General features: G+C 52.4%; 1 protein-coding gene across 12 annotated transcripts in view; it reads left to right on the top strand.

Annotated features, from left to right (window-relative positions):
* Positions 1-18,166, top strand: part of ST3GAL4 (ST3 beta-galactoside alpha-2,3-sialyltransferase 4) — a 28,425-nt gene extending 10,259 nt beyond the window's left edge. For 4 of the 12 annotated variants that reach the window (XM_032284845.1, XM_032284849.1, XM_032284851.1 and 1 more), the window contains exons 2-11: positions 9,400-9,475; positions 9,770-9,854; positions 10,246-10,326; positions 10,553-10,650; positions 10,876-10,936; positions 11,374-11,469; positions 11,578-11,767; positions 12,491-12,634; positions 17,023-17,166; positions 17,488-18,166. In XM_032284845.1, the coding sequence (XP_032140736.1) occupies positions 9,400-9,475; positions 9,770-9,854; positions 10,246-10,326; positions 10,553-10,650; positions 10,876-10,936; positions 11,374-11,469; positions 11,578-11,767; positions 12,491-12,634; positions 17,023-17,166; positions 17,488-17,574 (1,062 nt within the window). In that variant the 3' untranslated portion in view covers positions 17,575-18,166. Of the gene's footprint in view, positions 1-8,014; positions 8,222-9,399; positions 9,476-9,745; positions 9,855-10,245; positions 10,327-10,552; positions 10,651-10,875; positions 10,937-11,373; positions 11,470-11,577; positions 11,768-12,490; positions 12,635-16,635; positions 16,714-17,022; positions 17,167-17,487 lie in introns of those variants that run through there. The other 8 variants (XM_032284852.1, XM_032284853.1, XM_032284846.1 and 5 more) reach the window with 6 other exon arrangements.
* The last annotated feature ends 2,345 nt before the right edge of the window (positions 18,167-20,511 follow it).

Raw genomic sequence — 20,511 nt, 5'->3', positions numbered from 1 at the left:
CTAGCACAGTGGTCCTCAACCTTTGGAAATGTCTGGAAACATTTTTCTCACCTGAGGAGTGGGATTTCCTACTGGCGTCTAGTGGGTGGAGACCAGAGATGCTGCTACACATTCCATAGTACACAAGACAGACCCCGTAGCAATGCACAGTCTCGCCCCCAAAGTCAGCGGGGCAGAGATTGAGGTCAGGTTTTGTGTAAAGTGAGCGTGTAGTACATTTCAGTTGTTAATGGGAGACGTAACACATCTTTATTCACATGTTATTACTTATTTGTCAGATGTTTATAAAACATCTGCTACATTCTTGGCAGTTTAATAGAATCTGGAGATACAAAGAAGTTCCTGACCACAGAGTTCATTGCCTCACAGGCAAGATATGAAAGCACAGAATTATATAAGACAAAATTACATTATACCATAAAGCATATTGTATAGTACACTTACCGTGGTGGGCTCTTGGTATAAAAAAAGTCTCCAGTCTCAGAGGTCATGGGATAGTGGGCAAGACATGAAAACCTCGCATAATATAAAGTGGTGTTACCTTTCAGTGCTGAAATTAAGGCATAACCAGCGTTTCATGGGAACCAAAACATCAGTCATTTAGAAGTATAGGTCAAGCCTGCACACAAGAGGAACCATTTGAGCCAGATGTTGCCAGAGTGGGATTGTCCCAGCGAGCAGGATGTGGAGGGTTAAGATGTTATCTTAGTCTGTTTTGTGCTGTTATTACTACCAAGCAGGTAATTTACAAGAAGCAGAAGTTTACTTGACTCACAGTTCTGGAGGCTGGGATGTCCAAGATCTAGAGACCACATCGGATGAGGGGCTTCTTACTGTGGCATCTTATGGTGGACCGAAGAAGGGCAAGGTGGAGAGAGAGAGCAGGAAGGAGCTTAATTGTCCTTTTATTAGGCACTCACTCCCATAATAATGGCGTTAACCCGTGCATTAGAACAGAGCTTCATGGCCTTCTCTCTCTTAAGAGGCCCCACCTCACAACATTGTTACATTTGGGGTCAAGTTCCCAGCACATGAACTTTGAGGGACACATTCAAACCACAGCATTCTACCCCAGTTCCCAAAATTTGTGTCCTTGTCACATGAAGGATACATTTGCTTCATACCTATAATCCCAAATTCTTAATTTGTTTCAGCAGCATATTAAAAGTCCGAAGCCCACAGTCTCATCTAAGTCAGCTATGGGTAAAACTCAAGGCATGATTAAATTCCCTTCCGGTCATGGGCTGTGAAATCAAGCAAATTGTCTACTTCCAAAGTACAATGGTGGGACAGGCAGAGGACAGACATTCCATTTACAAATGGGAGAGATCAGCAAGAAGAAAGGGGCAACTGGTCCAAACGACTCCAAAGCCCAGCAGGGGGAACAATACTAAATCTCAAGTCCTGACGACAATCGTCTTTGACTCCATGTTCTGCCTTCCAGACACACTCCGGTAGGGACATGGGTCCCCCAGGCCTCTGCAGCCCTGTTCCCTGGCTTTGCTGGGCTCAGTCCATGCAGCAGCTCTCACGGGTTGGAGTCTCGTGCCTGCAGCTCTCCCAGGTTGCCGTTGCTCACTGGTAGCTCTGCAGTTCTGGATTGTCAGGACGGCCTTACTCCTACAGCTCCACTAGGCTTCCTGGGGACTCTGAGCAGCTCTGACCCCACAGTTCTGCTGGGCATTGCCCTAGGAGGGGCTCCCTGGTGGTGGCTCTGCCCCTGTAACATCTCTGCCTGGGTCTCCAGGCTGTCCACAATATCCTTGGGAATCTAGTTGGAGGGAGCCAGGCCCACAGCTCCTGCGTTCTGTACTCCTGTGGCATTAGGACCACGTGGATGCCACCAAGACTTACCATTTGCACCTTCCAGAGTGGGAGGTCACACTGCACCTGGGTCCATTCGAGCCGTGGCTGGGGAGACTGAGTAACACTGTGCCCAAATGTGGGAGCAGTGACTTGAGGTGGCCCTGGACAGTGAGCCACAGGTCCTGAGGGCTCCCAAGACCTGGGTTTTGAAATAGTTCCTTCCCTCAGGTTTTGGCACGCTAGGGCTGTGGTCACAGGTCATCCCTGCAGTGCCTTTGGGGTCAGGCATTGTCTTGAAGATAGCCTCCAGCTTCATTCTTATTGTACTAATCTCCCTGTCAAACTGTGGCTCTGGCCAATACCAATCTCCTTCTCAAGTGGTTCATACTAATATTCTTAACAAACTATCAAACGGTAACTTGCCTGCACCCTTGCTTTCCTCTCCTGAAAATTCTTTCATTCTTGACTACGGGGCCAGTCTCAGAGTCCTTCCTGTCTAAGTTCCATTTCACTTTTCATTATAAATTTATTTTCTTTCTTTTTTTTTTTTTTGAGATGGAGTCTCACTCTGTTGCCCAGGCTGGAGTTCAATCTGTTTACTGCAATCTCTGTCTCCCAGGTTCAAGCCATTCTCCTGCCTCAGCCTCTGTAATAGCTGGGATTACAGGCATATGCCACCATGCCCAGCTAATTTTTTTGTATTTTTAGTAGAGATGAGTTTTCATCATGTCAGCCAGGCTGGTCTTGAACTCCTGACCTCAAATGATCTGCCCGCCTCAGCCTCCCAAAGTGCTGAGATTACAGATGGGAGCCACTGTACCTCGCCATGCTTTTCATTATGAATTTCATCTTTAAATCATTTCTTTCTTCTCAAATTTTACTGTATACAGTTAAAAGAGGTCATAGAGCAACCCAAATGCTTTGCTGCTTAGATATTTCCTCTACTAAATAGCCTAGTTTATCACTCTTAAGTTCTGCCTTCTATACAGTTTTAGGACCTGGACACAATGTAGCCACATTCTTTGCTGCTTTATAACAAAGATGACTGTTATGCCGTTTTCTAGGACCTTGTTCCTCAGTTATGTCTGAGACTTCATCAGAATGGCCTTTACCGTCCATATTCCCACCACCATTCTGATCACAACCACTTAGGTCATCTCTAAGAAGTTTCAGACTTTCCCTATAGCTCTTCTAATCCCTCTTTATCTCTCTCCTTCCCTCCCTCCTTCCTTCCCTGCTCTCTCTTTTCTTCCTTTCCCTCTCCTCTCCTCCTTTCCCCTCCCCTCTCTACTTCTTTGCACCAATTTTCTGTCTTAGTTCGTTTCGTTCTGCTGTAACAGAATACCACAGATTGAGTACATTATAATGAATAGAAGTTTTTTTGGCTCCTGGTTCTGGAGGCTGGGAAGTCCAAGATCAAGGAGTTGCTCTGGCAAGAGCCTTGTTGCTGCATCATCCCATTGCGGAAAGTGGAGTGGCAAGACAGAGAGATCAAGAGGGGACCTAACTGGCCTTTTTTAAGGAGTCTAGTCCCACAATAATGGCATTAACTCATCCATGAGTGCGGAGTCCCATGATCTGAACACCTTTGATTAGGCCCTGCCTCCCGACACTGTTGCACTGGGGACCAAGTTGCAGCACGTGGACTTGGGGACACATTCAAACCACAACAGGCACCTTAATAAAGGTGGAACAGGGATGTGGCAGCTGCAGTGTGGGAGGGAAAAGGCGGCTCCCTTAGTGTGCTTGGGAGGAGGGTAAGAGATGCATCTGCAGTTCTTGTGGCCCCTGACTGAAGGGCCCTGGTCGCCTGCTAAGGAGCCTTGGCTTTGTGTAAGGAATGCAGAGCTACTGAAGCAAGAGGGTGGTTTAATCCATATCATTTCTTAGAAAGACGCACGTTGGCAGTTTTGAAGGACGGATGTGAGTGAGGAAACACTTGTGGTGAAGAGACCAGTGAGGAAGCCTGTAACTTGGGGTGGGATCTGGAACCAGGCTGTGGCTCCAGAAGGGGAGCTGGGGGGCTGCACTCTGAAGGATTCCTGAGGGTTTAGACAATGTGACCTTCACACTGCGGCTGAGTTTTGTAAGATCTGACATCCACAGTGCCACCTTTGATGCCAGGTTTGTGGTAAGGAGCTTAGCAAGGGCCGGGCGCGGTGGCTCAAGCCTGTAATCCCAGCACTTTGGGAGGCCGAGGCGGGTGGATCACGAGGTCAAGAGATCGAGACCATCCTGGTCAACATGGTGAAACCCCGTCTCTACTAAAAATACAAAACATTAGCTGGGCATGGTGGCGCATGCCTGTAATCCCAGCTACTCAGGAGGCTGAGGCAGGAGAATTGCCTGAACCCAGGAGGCGGAGGTTGCAGTGAGCCGAGATCGCGCCATTGCACTCCAGCCTGGGTAACAAGAGTGAAACTCTGTCTCAAAAAAAAAAAAAAAAAAAAAGGAGCTTAGCAAGTATCTGCTAGAATGAGCAAATGGGGGTAGAATTGAAAATATTTAGTAACCATGGGGGTGGTGAAAGAGGGAGGTGTTGGGAGACTGAGTTGGTAGTATGGGGATTGGGAGCGAGGCGAGTCCAGCTTTGAACATCTTCTTCCACTTGAGGAATTTAAGATCATCCAGCTAGAAAATTGGAAATATTAGGATGGGATATGGAAGAGAAATTAGCACTGAAAATAAAGAGCTTGAACCATCAGTATATGAATAGTAGTTAAACCTCTGAAAACGAGTCAACTTGTCTGGTGAAAATGTGTGGCAGGGAGAGGCAGAGGTTCAAGGACAGCTTCCCGGGAAATACCAGAATTTAAAGGGCGGGCCCTCGGTGTCTTACGCCTGGAATCCCAGCACTTTGGGATGCTGAGGTGGGCAGATCACTTGAGGTCAGGAGTTCAAGACTAGCTTGGCCAACATGGTGAAACCCTCTACTAAAATCTCTACTAAAAATACAAAAATTAGCCAGGCAGGGCAGTGGGTACCTGTATGTCAGCTACTTGGGAGGCACAAGAATCGCTTGAACCTGCAAGGCGGAGGTTGCAGTGGGATGGTGCCACTGCACTCTAGCCTGGGTGACAGAGGGGGACTGTCTCTCAAAAAAAAAAAAAAAAAAAAAGGGTAGGCCCCAGCAGCAGAGCCTCCTGTCTCAGAGGCAGGAGGAACCCGGAGGGTTATAAAGCAGCAACGAATGTGCCTACATTGTGTCCAGGTCCTTCTTGACCTTGACCTAGAAGCCAACGAGGAGGCAGGGCCAGCAGCATCAAAGGCCTCCTAGCACAGTAAAGACTGACAATAGACCTTTCTTAGGGTTGGCAGTTAGACAATCGCTGGCCTCAGCAACAGCAATTTCAGAATAAAAACAAGGGTGGAGGGAGTGGCATAGCGGCGGGGGGTAGAGTGGGAAGTGAGGGTGTAGTACAGGTGAAGAAGTTTGATCACTGGAGGCGAATGAGGGAGATGCAGGGAGAGCTTGAGGAGGAGACAGAACAGAGAGAGGCTTGTTGTTTCTTTAGGAAGAGGGAGACTTGAGTATGTTTATAAGTCAGCGAATAGAGAAGGAAGAGGTGGGAGACACAGGGCAAAGAGGGGACATTGCGAACTATTCTGGGGAGGTGAGGAGGTTTTGGTGTCTTGGTGAAGGATTTGGGGGAAGAGGGGAGGTAGGAGAGTCTAAGGTAGCAAACAGCAGGCAGACGGGGCTTCAGGTTTTCCCTATGTAACTGAGGACAGTGATGGCCAGGTGTGGTGGCCCATACCCATAATTCCAGCACTTGAGGATGCCAAGGTGAGTGGATGGCTTGAAGCCAAGAGCTTGAGACTAGCCTGGTCAACATGGAGAAACCCCATCTCTACTAAAAATACAAAACTTAGCTGGGTGTTGTGGCGCATGCCTTTAATCCGAGGTACTCAGAAGGCTGAGGCTTAAGAATTGCTTGAACCCAGGAGGCAGAGGTTGCCGTGAGCTGCTGGCACCACTGCACTCCAGCGTGGGTGACAGAGCAAGACTCTGTCTGGAAAAAAAAAGGAACTGAGGACAGTGAGAGTAAGTGATCGTTTAAGATCACAGAACCAGCAAGTAAACCCCAAGCTTCTGCCCCTCTGGTCTTCCCCTATCCTTTCCCTGAACATTAAGCCATATCATTTTTATGGGTCCAGGGGCTCTGAGGGGCTGGGTACCATACTGTGCCCCTGGGGGCATATCTGGCTGTGCCCTTCTTGGTTTGGCGGGTACCTGCTGAGTACTCAATGTGTGTTAGGCTGGGAATGCTGAGGCAGCAGGAGGCATGATTTCTGCCTCCGCTGGGTCTTATTTCTTCACCTTGACCTCCAGTTCTGCCCTGGGGCAAGTTCTGTGGTAGAACTGACCAGCTCCCTTAGGCCAGGGACACCTTGGTTCCTAGCAGAGCACCAGGAGAGCAGATGTCCTCCTCCCCGGGGGGCACCTTGGCCGAGCAGGTTGGGCGAGCTGCCCTCCTGGTGAGAGGCTGGTCGCCTCGGACATGAGTGGATTCTAGCCTGCTTTCCCACCCTGGTACTCTACTGCGGCTTTTCTCCTGCCCTTTATGCCCAGAGCTAGACCAGCGATGTGGGGTAGCTGCTGGGAGAAGACGCCAGGTTGTCTTGAGGCAGCAGCCCGCCCTGGGAGCCCTGGCATGCCTGGGGCCACTGAGCAATCCTCTCGCTTGGGCCCACAGGGGAGGGGGTTAAATCCCTGACTGGGTATAGCAGAGCAAGCCCTAAGACTCGCCCGTCTGCTTAGTGCAGTTTTGGAATGAAGACAAGACAATGTAGAACTTTATTGGGGAAGAGGTAAAAGAAGGGCTAATTGTTCTGTTGTTCAGGACTGGTTAGTGCTGCTCACCGCGGAGCCAAAGGTCTTTTTCCTGGAGGACAGGCCTGGAGGGTGCCTGAGTATTTGTCTTTCACCTGAGGTGAAATGAGCTCTGTGTAGTGTCGTGTTTCCCACCCAGCCTGCATTTTAGAATCACAGAGGAGGTGGGTTGTTGGTTTGTTTTGCTATTCACTATTCATGCCTGCGCCCCAGCCCTAACCGATTAAATAAACATCTTGGAGAGTGGGGCCTAGACTGGCTGAATGCTTTTAAGCTCCTCAGCTCACTTCATTGTGCAGCCCATGCTGTGACCTATGAATAGAAAGGAGGATGAAACTTCAGGGAGATGGAGAGAGGACGCAGGGAGGGCGAGAGAGGCTGCAGTTCCTAAGATCCTGAAGTGTTAGAGCTGGAGGCGTCCTGGTTCTGAGCTCTGCAACTCAGAGTAGTCCCAGCCACGCGGCAGGCCCCATGCTCACCACGCAGCTGGTTAGAATGCAGATCCCCACCCGCACTCTGGCACGCTCTGAGTCACAATGTGCACATCAAGGTTTGAGAAGTGTGCTTCACATCACCCACGGATCATCTAGACCAGTGGTTTTCAACCTTGGCTGTCCATTATAATCACCCAGGGGACATCAGCAAATTCCAGTGCTGGGCTAGATGAATCAGCCCAGAATTCCTGTGTGTGAGACCTAGATACTCATTAAAAAAAAAAATTTTTTTTTTTTTTAAGTACTTCGGGTGAGTCTCCTCTTCAGCCATAATCAAGAACATCAGGCTTGACCAGTGCTTCTCACACTTGAACATGTATATGAATCGCCAGGGTATCGTGTTCAAATGCAGATTCTGATTTTAAGGGTCTGGAAGGAAGCCATAGAATCCACTTGTCTAAGAAGGGCTCTGGAACGCCCATGGAGCTGATCTGACCTTTCTTGAGTGGTGGGAATAGGCTGATTTCTCAGACAGCGACGAAACTGCAGGTCAGAGAGGGAGAGATGATCGTCCACTGTAACCAGCATGCTGTACATTCAGTACTTTCTGATGTACTCTACCGTGTGCCAGGCAGTGTGCTCCATGTGGGACTAGACCTGCAAATGGGACAGATCCAATTCCAACCCTCGCAGAGCTTAGGTCCCAGCTGGGGAGACAGACAGAAAGCAAACAAGTAAGTAACTAAGCTGATTACAGATGGGAAAAGCTATGAAGCCGAGGAGGGCCATGTGCTAGGGAATAACTCGGAGATGGCTGTGGGATGAAGGGTAGGGAAGGCATTGCCCCTTTCAGAAGAGCTGTTGGGGGAGTTTCTAGGATAACACCTTTAACTGAGGACTTCTGCTGATTACAACCTGGTTACTTTTCTTTCCCGAGCAGGGCCAGGCTTCATCCCCTCTGGGGTCTGGGGATGGTGTTTCTGACTCTACTGAGGGAGTCTGACCCTGGTCCCTGCCTGTCTGTCTCCTCTGACTTAAGGCTGATTCTTCAGTGCTTATGAGCTCAGAGTGGAGCCTGGGAATGAGCCTGCTGGGGAGCAGGACATTGACTCCATCATGGGACAGGGCTCAGGATCACTGGTTAATGGTTTATAAAATGGACCAGGCTTCATCCAGATGCTGTCCCCAGCCCCTCTGAAAAAATGGAAGGTTTCCATTGGTGCACAAATGCTAGTGCCTACCTCCCTTTCCTGATCGACTGTCAGAATCCCCTGGGCCATTTCTGAAAATGCCTGTCCCAGGCCATACTCAGGCTGACCAAGGCGGTCTCCAGGGAAGGGCCCTGGAATGTTTTTAGGAAGTGGTCCAAGTGACTCTTCCAATCCAGACCATCAGGAAGCATGGCATGGATGGAAGAAACTGGCACTTGGCATCTGATGCCTCTTTGTGTGACTGTGGAAGCCACGGAGATTTCTTCCACGAGGATTCTGTGGCGTGGCCCTGGCTGAGCTGTTGCCTGTGAGGACGCCTCTGCTTGTGTGCGGGGGTGAACAGCAGCTCACCCCTTCCCATGCACAGTCATCACCTTGCCGCCTTCGTTGGAAGCATCTCCTGATTCCTCTTCGACCAGCTCTCTTGACACTCCCAGCTCCCCGTGCTCCCCATTCAAGCACCTTCTCTCCCTGCACTTACCCCATGGCTGGGTGGGGAGGTTTGAGCACCGTTTGCATTTGGTCAGGGTCTAGAAGGGATCAAGGAGGCCTCATGAGGACCATGTCGTAGCCCCACCCTCACTCCCAGCCTCTGGCCTGAACAGACCTGTTTGGCTGCAGATTGATGATGGAGAGGCAGGCAGTGGCCAGACCAAGGGATGCCTCGGATGGCAGAGAATAGGTGACCCCAGTTGGGTAAAATAGGACTCAAGCCCTCGCAGTTAGTTGGCTTAACTTTTGTGTCAGCAGCAGGTTGGGTAGCTATCTGCCTCTTGGAGCTGGCCCTTTGTGGGTCAAAATGCAGAAGGGGATGGTGAGAAGAACCACACTAGAGTCAGGAGTAGCCAGCCTGGCTTGGGACCGAGTCTGTGAGGGCTGGACCCTCGGTTTTCCCTTCCATGGCAGGACTCACCTGGATCCCTGATGCTGCCCTTGGAGGAGTTAGGAGGAATCCTGGGAGAGAAAGGTCACTTTCAGGATGACTGCCCCAGGCAGCAGCTTCGTGCTTTCTGGAGGAAGGGAGGGGCAGACAGTGGGTGTGTCCTGCTCTGGTGTCTAGGCAGGAGAGTTTGTGAAGCCGACCAGACAGACACCTGTGACTCCTATCTCCTAGGTGGCCCGAGGCAGCCGGGATGACAGCTCTCCCCAGGAACCCTGCTGCCTGCTGAGAAACATGATCAGCAAGTCCCGTGAGTGTCATCCGAGGGCTCCTCCACCCTGGGGGACAGGCCTCCAGAAGCCGTCTGCAGCAGCATCCTGGGACCTCTGGGGAATGTGGGGGGACAGACAGTCAGGGGGCCCTCTCTTCGTCTTCAAGGACAGTGGGCACAATTAGGGTCAAGCCCTCAGCAGGACCAGGAGAGGGCCAGAGACTGCTCCTGGGTTAGGGGTCGGAGGGGCTCAGAAGGGGACAGGTGAGAAGGTGGACTGGGGCTGTACCTGCCCGTTTCTGCCTCTAGCTCCTCTGTGCATGTGTCGTGCAGGCTGGAAGCTCCTGGCCATGTTGGCTGTGGTCCTGGCTGTCATGTTGTGGTATTGCATCTCCTGGGAAGACAGGTACATCGAGCTGTGAGTTCACCTTCCATGTCCTTCCATTGGTTCTTGTGAGGGACAGGGCTTAGGGATGGAGCATGGAGCATCATGGAGCGGGGGACCTAGTAGGGTAGGAAGGTTCCAAGAGCCGGTGCATGACCTCATCCCTTCAGCTGCTGGTACGGAGTATTTCCATGAGGGTGGATGGGGGTAGGGCATGGGATGTGTCACTGGGCCCTCACCCAGGGAGTGCAGGGGCAGGAAGACCTGGATCTTCAAGGACTTGGGTTCCAAGTGGAGCTTGACTTGAGAGGAGTCCTCCCTGGCACCTTGGGACCTTCATGCCATGGGAGAAAGCTTAGGCTGCCTGGAACATGGGCCCCTGGGTCTGACTACAGCTCCTGCCTCCTGTCCTTTTTCTCTCCAGTTTTTATTTTCCCATCCCAGAGAAGAAGGAGCCGTGCCTCCAGGGTGAGGCAGAGAGGAAGGCCTCTAAGCTCTTTGGCAAGTAAGTACTCAAGGATGAGGCGGGTAGAGCAGGGCATGGAGCGAGCTGGAATTGAGGGGGTCACAGCGTGGGGAGTAGATGGAAGGAGCAGCCGTGTTGGTGGACATGGTTAGGTGAAGCCAGGGAGGGAAGAGAAGGCCAGGTAATATTAGTCATGGGCCTGACCCTCCTTCTGGCATCAAGATTAATTCCGTTCTCATCCCCACCCTGCTTTCACCTCTCGCAGCTACTCCCGGGATCAGCCCATCTTCCTGCAGCTTAAGGATTATTTCTGGGTCAAGACACCATCTGCCTACGAGCTGCCCTATGGGACCAAGGGGAGTGGTAAGTTCCCACCCGGCTCTGTGGGAACCATGGGCTCGCCCTGGCCACGGGGCTTCCTATTCTCTGCTGTCCATGGCCCCAGTGCCCAAGTTCTGAGCCCGGCTCAGCTACCAGGGCCAGGGGAAGAAGAAGGCAGCCAGGGCTCTGAGGAGCAGTGAAGGGAGGGCAGGCAGCCTTCAGAATGCTAGCTGTCGCCTCAGTCCCTCCACCCGGCTCTTTTTGTAGAGGACCTGCTCCTCCGGGTGCTAGCCATCACCAGCTACTCCATCCCTGAGAGCATCCAGAGGTAAGGCGGCACTCCCCCAACTCCAGCCTGGGCACCTTCCCCTCTTTCCTGCCCCCGTGTGAAACAGTCATGGCCTGGTACCATCCCAGCCAATTCCCATGGTAGCCTAGCCTGGGCATCTGGGTGCAGAGCGGACAGAGGCTGCTTGAGGGTATTGCAACAGTGAAGCTGGAGTTTCTCACTGATACACCCCCGTGCCTTCCCTCCACTACTCTGCCCTCTCCTGTGCTCTGCGCAGTCTCCTCCTCTTTTAAAGCCCAGGGCTATAGAGTCAGCATGACTGTAAGCGGGACCATGGGGTTATGCCTGCTCCATGGGGACTAGGGGCTGAGGGGCCCTAGGAAGTGGTCCTGAGATGGGACCAGGCAGATCCAGAGCAGCGAGCATGGGGTGGAGCAGGGTGACTTCTGGGCTTGACACTCCTCTCCCTACGGCAGCCTCAGGTGCCGCCGCTGCGTGGTCGTGGGGAACGGGCACCGGCTGCGGAACAGCTCGCTGGGAGATGCCATCAACAAGTACGATGTGGTCATCAGGTATGTGTGACTGTCTCTTCCTACTTCTGTTTGGGAACTGGATGTCCAAGCCAGGGACTGTAGACAGGCCCAGGGGCCTCTAGTGATGAATCCTTCCCCAACCCCCAGATTGAACAATGCCCCAGTGGCTGGCTATGAGGGTGACGTGGGCTCCAAGACCACCATGCGTCTCTTCTACCCTGAATCTGCCCACTTCGACCCCAAAGCACAAAACAACCCGGACACACTCCTCGTCCTGGTAGCTTTCAAAGCAATGGACTTCCACTGGATTGAGACCATCCTCAGTGATAAGAAGCGGGTAAGTGGGAGGACGGGGTGGGGACTGAGGCTCAGGGGTGGGGACGCTGCCCAAGTCAGGACCTCATGCTCTTTGATGTCTATCTGGCAGTTCTAAAGAGCCAGTGTGGGGACAGCATGAACTGGGCTCCCGGCAGCCAGCGCCTTAGGCTGCCCTCCAAGGGCAGTGTTCCCATAAGCTGCCCCAGCAACTGGGCACAAAAGCCTGCAGGCATCAGGTGGCAGCAGCCAAAGGCACCCACACTCCAGGGCCATCTGCAACAGGAAAGCTGCCCGAGGAGGTGTTTGCCTGTGAGGAACTTGAGAGCTGAGGAACCCTCCAGCAGCCATCTCCAGGCGGGGGGCAGGTTAGAGCAGGGTAGTCTGTGTCCTAACACATGATCCCCAGAAAGAGGTCTATTGACCTCCTTCTAAAAGACAGCCTAAAACTTTAGGCCCTTCTACCTGTTTAGATGTTCGTGGAAGTGCTCCAGAGTCTAGGCCCTCTGCTCTGTAGACCTGGTTACCTGGCCTCCCGAGGGGGTGCCTTTCCTCCTCTCTTTTCCTGGTCCTCTCCTGGTCTCCCATCTCTGGCACAGACTCTACCTCCCTTTCCTCTCACCTTGTGCTCCTGAAGACCTCTGCCATCACTTGGACCCCTTGCCTGGCTGAGGACCACTGGGTTGGATTTGAGAAATAGGGCTTCACCCGCCCCTGTCTCTCCCTTCTCACCCCATCGTCCTAGGTGCGAAAGGGTTTCTGGAAACAGCCTCCCCTCATCTGGAATGTCAACCCTGAACAGATTCGGATTCTCAACCCCTTCTTCATGGAGATTGCAGCTGACAAACTGCTGAACCTGCCAATGCAACAGCTACGCAAGATTAAGCAGGTGATGATGGGAAGCCAGGGCTGAGGGCTGGGGTCCTGGGTGGGAAGTGGGAGGGACATTCCTATGGGCTTAGGAAGCTGTGGAAGGACCCCATAAAAGAGACAGCAGTATGCATTTTCCCTCCAGGAATACACCTGTCATTAAAGTTGCTGCCACAAAGGGGAGTGCATACTTTGTGGAGAAGCAAGGGGCATCTACTAAGTAGGGAGGGATGGGGATGGCCAGGATCAGGTTTAGGGGCCGGCTTGAGAACATGGCATGAGACTTTGGCAGGTGCTGGTCAGAATTTGTCAACTGGGGAGTGGCCAGACATCTCTGGTCTGATCTGTGGAACAACTTGAGCCGTGCAGAGTTACTGTTAGATGCTTTATCTATGATCTTATCTTGAAACACTGGTCTGAATGCATTAAACAGTTGGAACTTCAGCCTCTTCTTGCATGTCATGGTTTGGTATGGTGTGTCAATTCAGGAAGCCAGTGCAGTTTACAAGTTAGGGGTTTTTGTTTTGTTTTAGAGCTAAGGTCTCACTCTGTCGCCAGGGTGGGGTGCAGTGGTGCAATCATAGCTTACCGTAACCTTGAACTTCCAGGCTCAGGTTATCCTTCTGCCTCAGCCTCATGAGTAGCTGAGACTACAGGTATGCACCATCATGCCTGCTAATTTTTAAATTTTTTGTAGCAATGGGGGTCTCCCTGTGTTAGCCAGGCTGGTCCTGAACTACTGGCCTCAAGTGATCCTCCTGTCTCGGCCTCCCAAAATGCTGGGATTACAGGTGTAAGCCACTGTGTCTGACCACAGGTTATGTGTTTCTTCTTTTTAACCTGATGTCCTTGAGCCATAGCAAGTTACGGTTTTGCTTGTAGCGCCCTGGTAGTCTTCAGCTGGTAGGCTTTAACCCACTTTGTAGCTTCCCAAGTACTTCCACCCATTTCTTGGAGCCCCTCGGGGAGGCCGTGTGGGATGGTGAGAGACAGGTACCAGCAGACACAGGTAGGGCGCGCTTGGCTGCACTGCGTAGTGTGGGTCTTGACAGATCAACTGCTCAGAGCCTTGGTTTTCTTACCTGTATGATGGGATAATATCCATGATGACCTTTTAAGGCTGTTGTAGGATTTTTAAAAATAATAACGATGTAAAATACCTATTCTGGAGACCGGTACACAGTGCCTGCTCTTTAAATATTTGCCAGATTTGAATAAGTGATTTTATTGTTTACCGAACATCTCCTGTTTGAAGAACAGTGGGTAATTTTGTGACTGCCCAATGCCAGGCCCCAAGTCTCCATGCTTGGCGAGGAAGTTGTGCTCCTTCCCCTAAGGGACCTCAGTCTAGCAGTGTAAGAATACAGGTTACGCTGTGGGGTGATAACATTCCACGATAGAGAGTTGTTCCCAATGCCATCTCAGAGGAGGGGCGGATGCCTGCTGAGAGATGTCTGGGAGGCTCCCCGGAGGAGGTGGTGCTGGAGCCTGGCCTGGGAGGATCAGGCAGAGTGCTGGGGAAAGGCATTCCATTTGGCCAGAGTGGGCGGCTCCTCCAACACTGAACTGTTCCAGTGCAAGTGGAGTAGAAGGGCAACAAGGAGGCGTTTTGCACCACGTATAGGGTTACAGATGGAAAGGAGGCTGGAGAGGGTGGTGAGAGAGGGCGAGGATCTGAACCCAGCTCCCGGCGGTGGGAAGGGAAAAGGAGGAGAGGGACTCAACATTGTATTGTTTTCTTTTCTTTTTTTGAGACCAGGTCTCACTCTGTCGCCCAGGCTGGAGTGCAGTGGGGTGATCTTGGCTTACTGCAACCTCCGCCTCCCAGGTTCAAGCGATTCTCCTGCCTCAGCCTCCCAAGCAGCTGGAATTACAGGCATGCACCACCACACCTGGCTAAATTTTGTATTTTTAGTAGAGATGGGGCTTCACCATGTTGGCCAGGCTGGTCTCAAACTCCTGACTTCAGGCGATCCGCCCTCCTCAGCCTTCCAAAGTGCTGGGATTATAGGCGTGAGCCACCGCGCCTAGCCTGTAGTAGTTTTCTATGGCTCCCTAACTAATACCAAAAGCTTAGCTGCCTAAAACAATACCCATGTACTGGTTCATAGTCCTGTAGATCAGAACAGCATGGTGTGGATCGTTCTCTGTTCAGGGTGTCACAAGACTGAACTCAGTTTGTCAGCCAGACAGTTCTCATCTGGAAGCTTGGGGGAAATTTTTGCTTCCTGGCACATTCTTGTTGTTGAAATAATTTGGTTACTGTGACTATAGACCTGAAGCCCCATTTCCTTGCTGGCTGTGAGCTGGAGGTCGGGGGCCACACTGAGCTCCTGGAGGTGGCCCACATTTCTTGCTGTATAGCCTCCGTGTTCAAGCCAGCGATGGCATGATAGATCCTTTTTGTGCTTCAAATCTCTGACCGCCTCTGTTTCTGATCTTGACACCTGGATTTAAAGGTTCAGGTAATTAGGTCAAGCCCAGCAGGACGGCCTCTCCTCTTCTGTTCAACTGTGCCATATAAAGTAACGTAACGTAATCGCATCATATTCACCGGTTCCCCACACACGCGCAAGGGATGAGATTACATGATGGGCAGGGTCATTGGGGTTCTCTTACAATTCTGCCTTATATTTTTACAGGTAGAACTGAGAGATTTCTGACCAATTCTAGGTTTCCAGTTTGGACAGCTGAGGGGAGATGGTAACATATTTAATACAAGGCTGGGCGCAGCAGCTCACGGCTGTAATCGTGGCATTTTGGGAGGCTGAGGCAAGCGGGTCACCTGAGGTTGGGAGTTCAAGACCAGCCTGACCAACATGGAGAAACCCCATCTCTACTAAAAAAATACGAAATTAGCTGGGCATGGTGGTGCATGCCTGTAATCCCAGCTGCTCAGGAGGCTAAGGCAGGGGAATCACTTGAACCCAGAAGGCAGAGATTATATAGTGAGCCGAGATTGTGCCATTGCACTCCAGCCTGGGCAACAAGAGCAAAACTCTGTCTCAAAAAAACAAAACAAAACAAAAACCAACCATATTTAATACAGAGAGTATGAGGAAGAGGAAGAATTTGGTGAGTGTAAGGAGCCTGTGTCTAGGCAGAGATGGCTAGAAGGCCATGGAAGTGTGGCTCAGCCCAGCTGAATGAGGGAACACACTGTTGGTGAAAGCAACAAGGATGAAAAAGAAGGCCCAGGCAGGGATGGAAGATGAGCAGACAGGAGACCTCAGAGAGGGAGGAAGCTGGCGTGTCGACAGGCCTGATGAGGTCCAGGAATGGCTCCCAAATGGGTGTGGGCAGCTGAAGTTGTGTGCAAAGCAGGTTGCTGGAACTGAGGAAGGCAAAGTGGGAGAAGTGAGACTATCAGGCTGCCCATCACTACAGATGAATTAGGGAGCAAGCGAGGTCCTCAGAGCAGCCAGTAAGGTAGATGGGAAAGGTACTGCTGTCCTGCTTTAAAGAGGAGAGGCCAGGTGCAGTGGCTCATACCTGTAATCCCAGCACTTTGGGAAGCCGAGGTGGGCAGATTGCTTGAGCCTAGGAGTTTGAGATCAGCCTGGGCAGCATGGTAAAAACCCATCTTTATAAAAAAATAAAGAGAGCACCACCCCATAAAGGGTCACACAGCTAGTGCATGTCAAGCCCTCAGGTCTTCTGAACAACGTCAGGTTCTCCAAGGAGGAGAACAGAACGCTTCCCTTCCTTTGACGGAGTTGCTTAATGCTTTTGTAGGCCTCAGTTTTCTCATCTGTAAAATGGGGTTAATAATAATATCTACCTCCAGGTGTTTTTGCCAGACTGGATGAGATAATGTTTTATAGTAGGTAGGTAAAATACTAAACATAGTGTCTGGCACATGTAAGCATTTAAAAAGTAACTGATGTAATGATGATTGGCATTCTGATTGTTGTTCTTATCTCTAGAGGCCCCAGATGCATAGAGCTGTACCATCCAGAATGGCAGCCTCTAGCCACATGTGGCTATTTATTGATTTACTTATTTATATTTGATTTTTAGAGATGGGGTCTCACTATGTTGCCCAAGCTGGAGTGCAGCAGCTCTTCACAGGTGCATTCCTAGTACATGACAGCCCAGAACTCCTGGGCTCAAGCAGTCCTCCAACCTCAGCCTCCTGCGTGGCTGGAACACATGCACCACTGCACCCAGCACATGTGGCGACTTAAATTTACAATGTAATGAATTAAAATTTAATAAAATAAAAAATTAATTTCCTCAGCTGCACTGGCCCCCTTTGCGTGCTTGTTAGCTCGTGGCTTGTCTTGTTGGACAGCGCAGATGGAAAACGTTTCCATGACTGTAGAAAGTTCCACCGCAGAGCGCTGGCAGAGATGATGGTGGGAGGAGCAGGGCTTCCTCTAACACCCTCCCGCCCCTGTTCCTCAGAAGCCCACCACAGGCCTGTTGGCCATCACGCTGGCCCTCCACCTCTGTGACTTGGTGCACATTGCTGGCTTCGGCTACCCAGATGCCTACAACAAGAAGCAGACCATTCACTACTATGAGCAGATCACGCTCAAGTCCATGGCGGTAAGTGCCTGGCTTGTGAGCATGGTGGGGCAGGGGGTAGATGGGCCTAGGGACCAGACAGTCAGAGGGATGCTGGGTGAGTGGGAGCAGTGCCGAGACCCAGCGGTGACTCCTGGAGTCAGAACTAGAACCGAGGCATCTGGACTCCCTGGCCAGCGTCCTCCATGCTCAGCCACACACATTTTGTCTTCCTTCCAAGAGCCAGCATGGGGAGGCGAGCTCCCAAGAAGTGTGGGGCCACGGGGAGGGGCAGGGAGACTTTCCTGGAAACAGAGAGGTCCCTGGGAGTCCCTCAGTTGATTTCCTTGGCTGTCTCCACAGGGGTCAGGCCATAACGTCTCCCAAGAGGCGCTGGCCATTAAGCGGATGCTGGAGATGGGAGCCATCAAGAACCTCACGTCCTTCTGACCTGGGCGAGAGCTGTAGCCTGTCGGTTGCCTACTCTGCTGTCTGGGTGACCCCCATCTGTGGCTGTGGGGATGCCTGGTGCCAGTATGACCCACTTGGACTCACCCCCTCTTGGGGAGGGAGTCCCGGGCCTGGCCAGGTCTGAGATGAGGCCATGCCCCTGGCTGTTCTTACGGAGCCGAGATCCAGTCAGGGTGGGGGCTCTGGGGCCACGGGAGCCCCACCAGGGCAGGGGGCTTGTTGCTGTGGAACCCCCTCTCTGCCAGCACCAAGCGATTATTTAATGGGCTATTTAATTAAGGGGTAGGAAGGTGCCGTGGGCTGGTCCCATGCATCCAGGAAAGAGGCCAGTAAAGTATTCTGCCCACTTTTTGTAAAAACCTTCAGTTGATGGCCCCATCAAGGCCTAGACCCAGCACCTGCCTCCCAGGAGGGCAGGGGCATCGGGAATGGGTGGGTGCCCTCCAGAGAGGGGCTGCTACCTCCCAGCAGGCATGGGAAGAGCAGTGGTGTGGGGGTTCCCCCGAGAATGGAACCTCATCTAGAAAAGAGGTTACAAACCTACCATTAAACTATTTTTCCTAAAACGGAAGCAGTTGTGATTTCCAGTGTCCTTTCAGGTTGGGGAAAGCATGGGGCAGGGTGTGGCAGTGGGCAGGCTTGTTAGACCAGAGCATGGCATGGTCACTCAGGGAATAATTACTTATTCAGTCCAGTGTTGGGTGCCCAGTCATGCATTACCAACCTGGCATAGTGGGAGAGTGAGGTGGTGCTCACAGCAGCCCTGTCTGCAGACACCCAGCCTGGCACCCTGCATCCTGGTTTACTGCCCTGGGGAGGGAGGGGCTGGAGAATGCCAGATGGGAGTGGCAGAGCCTTCTCCACCTTCCTTCCTCTCTCCCACACCATTCCTCACTTACCCAAATCTCATGCTTGGGAGGTATGTGTTTTAAGGACAGGGGTGGGGTCAGACAAAGAAAGCCAAGTTTCCCTTCTCAGATTAACTGGGAACCAGAAAACGTAGTTTATGGAAGGTCTTGCCAGCAGCCCAGGCTGCCAGGTTGGGGTGGGCAGTCCTAGAGGGCAGCGTCGAAGGGATTTGGCAGGGCCTATCAGCCAGTTGTCAGGTCAGGAGATGAAACGGTTTCTTTCCTAGGTCTTTAGAATCATAACAATCCTGCCGTTTGCCTGTCTCTCCCGCCTTCGTTCTCCATCTTCCCAGATCCTGCTTAGCTGCCAACTGGGCTTCCTGCCACCCCACAGCTGTTCCTTTACATCTGGAGCCAGGAGGGAGAGTTGGAACTCCCCCCTTGGGGAATGGAACTGGCAGATTTGTTCCTGGCTTTCTCGGAAAGAGTTGCAGCCTTGAGGTTTTGAGACAAGCCAGGCTGGGACGGGACAGATAAAGAGAGGCAGCAATTTGGGAGGAACAGAAGAAAATGACACTGTTCTCCACAGAGTGTTGGGCTGGGCTTGAGGACACCCACCTCATCCCCCAGAACGGGCCCAAGGACCCTCCCAGGGAACAGAAGTCCTGCTCTCTCAACCTGGCTGCTTTGCTAGGGAAAAGGGGGCTTCTGAGAGCGAGTAGAACCCCAGCATCTGCAGCCCCAAGCCTGCTCCCCTCCACAAGGGCAAGCTTTATCTTGAAGGCTTTGTCCTGGGGAGGGATCTTGCAGACAGCAGGGGTTGTGAGTGTGTGGGGATCTCAACTCTGCTCATCCCCGATGCATCCCCAGCTGCTGCTCATGCAGAGATGCAAGGGAGTGTCGGTTTCCCCACCCAGGGCCATTGAGAATGGCTGTCTGCACATATGATCCAGCTGGCCTGGACTGAGGTCACCGCTTGTTACTGAACGTGCCTAAACTCAAGCCAGACTCCGGCACACAGGGGTGGGTCAGACCCCTCCAAACTCCACACATGTTGACATGGGAGCATTTTACATTCTTGGTGGGTTGTGATTCTGTGTGCAGACGGTCCTTCCTGCTCACATATTGAGAAGACTGTGAGTGTGGGGGGTGTGAACACCCAAATAGGCCATTGTTTTGCTTGGAGTGTGGGGATAGCTTTCTCCAGGGTGTCCCACATCCCACGCAGATTGAGGCAGTACTGGCCAAGGGTCTGAGCTGAGAGTGGAGCTTTGATGTGGGGCTGCTGGATGGGGTTCTTTGGTGTTCTGGGAAAGGGACTTTCAGTCTTCAATTAGCCCAACCAATGGGAATGAACTGCCTGCCAGCCTGCCTGGGATTGATTAAACCATGCCCTGGAAATGAGGAGGGGAGAGAACAGTAGGGCACGTGTTGGAGGGCAAGTCGGGAGATCGGGGTTCTTCTCCGGCTCCGTCGCCTTATTCTGTAAGCCCGTGGGCCGGTCATTTCTCTGCAACAAGAGGGTGGGTCCAGCCAAGGAGGGCCGCTTATCTCGGAATTACCTAGGGAGACTTGGGAATGCAGATTCCTGGGTCTCACCCAGGCTGCTGGGGACAGGACCCACGAATCTTGAATGTCCCCAAGCACCCAGAACCACTGCTCTAGGAATCTAGACTCAAGGATCATCGCACGCGCCTCTCGACTCCACGGTCTGCGTGTAAAGCCAGCGCTAATCCCCAGTGTCCTTGAGCGGCGTTAATTAGGGCCCGCGCAGTTTCCTCCCCCAGCGGGCGGGGAAGGGAGGAGCTACTGATCTGGACCGCCCCGCCCCGCCCCGCCGTGTCCCGCCCCGCCGCGGGCAGCGCATGCGCTGTCCGCACAGGCGCCGCGCTGACCTCCGCGGCCGTGGGAACTCTCCTGGAATGCTGCAGGGCAGGCAGTTCTTCGCCCAGGTTGCCGGCCTCCGCCCTGGGCCTTTCGAGACGCTGGCCCCGGCGCCCCACCTCCGGCGAGCTCGGCGTCTCCCTGGCAAGCGGCCCAAAGCCTTAGCGACGACTCTGGGGAGACC

Source organism: Sapajus apella, unplaced genomic scaffold, assembly GCF_009761245.1.
Source record: "Sapajus apella isolate SASKATOON/1434 unplaced genomic scaffold, GSC_monkey_1.0 scaffold16, whole genome shotgun sequence".
NCBI classification, from domain to species: Eukaryota; Metazoa; Chordata; class Mammalia; order Primates; family Cebidae; genus Sapajus; species Sapajus apella.
The sequence above is the reverse complement of the archived record's forward strand: the minus strand, read 5'-3'. Positions and strand labels throughout refer to the sequence as shown.